Source organism: Octodon degus, unplaced genomic scaffold (genome assembly GCF_000260255.1).
Source record: "Octodon degus isolate 3935 unplaced genomic scaffold, OctDeg1.0 scaffold00203, whole genome shotgun sequence".
NCBI lineage: Eukaryota > Metazoa > Chordata > Mammalia > Rodentia > Octodontidae > Octodon > Octodon degus.
In genome coordinates this window covers 2,184,031-2,188,866 of record NW_004524779.1, presented here as the reverse complement: position 1 = coordinate 2,188,866, position 4,836 = coordinate 2,184,031, and the positions used below count along the sequence as shown (strand labels likewise).

At 38.2% G+C, this 4,836-nt stretch overlaps 1 protein-coding gene across 1 annotated transcript in view; it reads right to left on the bottom strand.

Annotated features, from left to right (window-relative positions):
- The window catches only part of LOC101567447 (DCN1-like protein 1), a 56,197-nt gene that overhangs the window by 14,268 nt on the left and 37,093 nt on the right, over positions 1 to 4,836 (bottom strand). Inside the window, exons 5-7 of the mRNA XM_023704766.1 lie at positions 2,400 to 2,482; positions 2,075 to 2,171; positions 4 to 41 (exon numbers count right to left, since the gene is read on the bottom strand). Of these exons, the coding sequence (XP_023560534.1) occupies positions 4 to 41; positions 2,075 to 2,171; positions 2,400 to 2,482 (218 nt within the window). The remainder of the gene's footprint in view (positions 1 to 3; positions 42 to 2,074; positions 2,172 to 2,399; positions 2,483 to 4,836) is intronic.

Below are 4,836 nucleotides of genomic sequence, written 5' to 3'. Positions count from 1 at the left end.
TGCAAATTCCACAAAGTCATCAATGAGAACAGGCCATGCTCCTGGAAAAAAGAAAAATATAGTAGAAAGGGAAGAATAAAACACAGAAATCAGGCTAATATCTGAATTCCTTAAGTTTATTAAACATATTCGTAGAAAGAATTAAAGTATATCATTCTTACCTAATCCCACTGATATCTTTCAAATGCTTTTACAGAGTTGTTTTTGTGTGGGTTTTGTGTGTGTGTGTTTGTGTGTGTATTTTAGGGAAGGGCCTCCAGGATATTCGGGGTCTTACTACTAGATCGGACTCATAGTGATCCATCTGTTTACAGCCTCCCAAGAGTTGGGATTACCGGCATGCGCCACCACAACCAGGGATCAAACCCCCAGCCCCTGCGAATCTGCTGAGCTATTTGGCCAGCCCATTTTACAGAGTTTTTAATCAGAAATATTCTTATAATCTCTATTATTCCCATATGTACTTATTCTTCAATAAATAATATAGTATCATGGTTTTCTGAAGGTCAGTGAAATTAGATAATGAAATAATTTGATTAAAAGTGGCAGCCAAAGGGATGGTCTTGATATGATGGCATGGTCGCCGTGGTATGAGGGTCACAGGGAGAGGCAGCAGGTTTCCAGGCATTTTGTGGCACTTGTAGGGAGGAAATAGCAAGTCTTAAATGTCATATTTCATCATTAATACATTATTGAAAAATTTCAAATTGTATGTAATCCCAGCATGCAGGAAGCTGAGGAAGGAGGATCACAGTGACTTCAAGGCCAACCTGAATTACAGAGCAAGACCCCCTTCTCAAAACAAACTATATATATATATGCATGTCTCTATACATCTACATGCCAATCTCCAGATAAGAAGTTTCCTAATTTTGAGTAAAACTTAACAGAAAGCAAAATTATCAGTCATATGTAAAATTATACATTTCTCACTTTTTCAGTGAAGACTACATGTGACAATGAGAACAGAAAAAAAGAGAAATATTCTCAGTTAGCTTAAATGGTTCCAGGACTTAAAAGAAGGGAAAGCCAAAGGAGACTGTTCTCCCCTCAATTTCTCCGGGAATCGAGCTCAGGATCTCGTGCTTGCCAGGCAGGTACTTGAGGAGATTTTTCAAACATCTCCACATTCAATAATTTCATAAAGAATTCTGCCAGTTCTCTGGGGGAAAACAATCACATGTGAAGAAATCAGTGTAAGCCGCTTCTGCCTTAAGAAACAAAAGTGCACATGCTAGTAGTGGCTGGCCACATCATCTTCAAAAGTACATCAAGAAATGGCATGAAAGGGGCTGGGGAGATGGCTCAGTGGAATAAGCACTGCCCTGGCAAGTGCAAGGGCCTGAGTTCAATCCCCAGTTCCGCAAAAAAAAAAAAAAACACAAAAAAACATGCGGATGGAAGCTCTGAACACAACGTCTTCCAGATCAACAGTCACTGTTGGTGCAATGATTATAAGAATCACTAAGAAATGACATGAAAGTATCCAAAGAATGAGTAATTACCAAATGCCAACAGCACTACACAAGGCAACTCAAGTACTTCAAATTAGACACAAAGTGGACTCATGTTTACAATTAAGTTTACATACAAAACTAGAAAGAAAAAGAAAGTATCAATAAAATAAAAAGAGGGTATTTTTTAGAGAAAACCTAAAAAATGGATAAAAATCACTGATGATTTTCTGGGTGACATGAACACTGGCTAGAGTTGTGTGTCACTGGAGAGTATGCCCTAAGCGTCACACGTGCTAGGCAAGTGTTCTACCACTAAACAACGCTTCTAGTTTACCTGTTAGAACTTAAAGAAATGAAAAGGTAACATTGTTAAAAAGCATTTCTAACAATCAGAAAAGCATAAACAGGCTGGAGATGTGACTTGATGAGACAACTAGTATGTAGCTGAGTTTCACACCTGGCACCAGAAAAAAAGAAAAAAACTACATAAATAAAAAGAGAAAGTTCAATACTAAGGAAAACATATGTGGACAGAAAGTTCAGGAATGTGTGATGAAAACAATGTAGTCATACCTACAAACATACTGATGAAAAAAATAGGCAGAAATTGTCATTACCTTCTTCATCATAATTAGACATGTCATCTGCAATCATTGTACTGAAGTCTAAAAGAAGATTCCAAGTATCTTTTGGTATTGATCGTTTATGATGTTCCTATTAAAAAAACAAAACAAAACAGAAAACATCACTGAAGAGCTAGAAAAAAAAATAAAGATGGTATTAAAAGCACAAGTACAAAAAAATTGTATAATGGTATTTTGGTAATCAAATTTCTCATTCTACATTCACTATATGCTTGAGATGAGTTAGTCATGCCTTAACATGTTAATTTAAGAGGATCGTAATTTTAGATACATGAAACTGCAGAAAACATGAACTTACCAACAAAAATTTATTCCATAAGTCTAAGAATTTAAATCTTCCATTAAGAACTAAGTTCCAGTATGCAATGGCCATTTCTAGATCTGTAATATTAAAAATAAGTTATGTACTTCAATACTATAAATATCTTTCCCTGCAAAACAGGTAAAACCCACATGTAAGCCATCCCCCAAAAAAACCTTGCATTGTGAATACTTATTAAAATTTTTCTGTAACAAAAGTCTAAGGTTTGTATCCAGCTCCTCAATGAATTGATGATACCATGTACCCCAAAGGGTCACTCAAATGTAAGTCAGATAATATAGTTAAATATACTTAACTAGTTTTTTTTAGGACTCAAACTTAGGCCCATGTGCTTGCCAGGCAAGCTCTTATGCCACTGAGCACCAACTTCTAAGTATTCAAAAATGTTAATGTGTGTCAGGTGCCTGAGCACTTCCAACACTGTAGGCCCAGATCACTCTGCTCTGCAATGCAGGCAACCTAGCAGCACCTCTGGCTCTAGCTACTTGCTGTCAGTAACAGCTATGCCCCACTCCCACTGAGGACAAGGACAAATGTCTCCAGATACTGCCCCAAAGACCTCCCAGAGAACAAAGGTACCCCCTGGAGAATTACTAATATAAACTTAGAGGTTGGAATGAAAAGAATAGCAATTCACAATCCTAAATATCTTATCCTCCAAGTTGTTAGCTAAATGGTCCTGACTATAAGGAGTCCATGAAGAATACTGATTTTAAAACTAAAATGTATAATAAACTGAGAATTTTTGAAGTTTGTCATGACACATGCAGTCAACAGCTTTTTAATTGGGCATGGACAGTGGATGTAGAGACAGCACTGCCAACACAAGAAAGACCTCACGTCCTATAACACAGAAGATAAATTGATCTCCTTCAAGGAATTGAAGTAGTTAAGAAAGTTATCTACCTTTTATGACATCACATCTCCAGGACAAAAAATTTTACAAAATTACAAAAAAAAAATCTCAGGAAATTAAACAATCTTTTCACATGTGATCTCAAACTACTCTTTGTTTTGTTTTGTCTGAGACAAAGAGTCCCACTACATATTCCAAGCCAGCCTTGAAACTGCTACGAAGCTCAGGATGGTCTCAAACTTTTGATCCTCCTGTCTCAGCCTCCTGAGAGCTAGGATTATAGGTGTGCACCACCATGACAGCTCAAACCACTCTTGATGAGGAAGCATGACAAATTAGGAAAGAAAAAGATGTGCAGTGCTGTTCCAATTTTTTAAAATATAAAAAGTAAACTTGATGCTGATTCACTAATAAAACAAGTATCTATAAGAAAATCAATTAAAAACCACAAATACTAGAAATTTGGAAGACCCATTAAGAATAAATACTTAAGAAACAATCTTTCTTTTATGAGGACTCAGATGAGAAGAGGGATTCAATACCTTTCTAAAGATAAAGAAAATGTTCTATCATATAAAGAGAACTTAAAACTAGGATAATGAATAGTTCACTTGATTAAAAAACCGCTTCTTCAAGTATTAAAGAGATGAAGGACAAGCTCGAGAACCATCTCTCCAGGAATATGACAGTCTGTTAATATTCCCCCTCCATTGAATGATCTCACCAGTGACTGGAGGAAAGACATACGCTGCGCATAGTCTCATCATCTACAGGACACACAAAGGTGAGAGGAGCCAATACATGGACCAATAATGTAATAACGCAGATCACCTGCTATGATTTAGATCTAAACAGCCTGGAGACTGATGTTGAGATGCGGGGACCTTTGGAAGGTGACTGGTCATGGGGGCACTGTACTCATCAGTGAGTGGGTTAATACTGGTGAGCTCATGCCTACATGTGCTCAAAGGTGGGGCAGGGCTGGAAGAAGGCCACTGGGCGTAACCCAGGAGGGTGTATTCTTGTCTCTGGCTCCTCCCTTTTGTCCCCATTGCCTGGCTGACACAGGGTCAGGAAACAAGCCTTTTCTGTGTTGGAGCCAGCCCACCAGTGCCGGAAACCTCTAGTATTAGTCCAAATACACCACTCCTCCTCCAAGTTGAGTATTCTGTCCAAGTAAGGAAAGTGACTCTCCTTTGCTAATTTCTCTTCTGATGGACACTGTCTTCACAGAAGCTCAATTAAACAGGCACTGAACAACTTACGTGAGAATTCTACATAAATGAATGAGATCAGTTAATCTCTATTTTTTTTTCTTTTTTTTCTTTTTTTGGCAGAACCGGGGATTGAACTCAGGCCCTTGCACTTGCCAGGGAAGCGCCTGTTCTACTGAGCCATTTCCCTGGCCCTCTATTGTTTTTTAAATGATTTTTATTTATTTGATACAGGGTCTTGCTACAAGGGCTGGCACACATGTGGTACCAGGGATTGAACTCAGGCCCTTGCCCTTGCCAGGCAGGTGCTTAAACCACTGAGGTATCTCCCCAGCCATCTGTT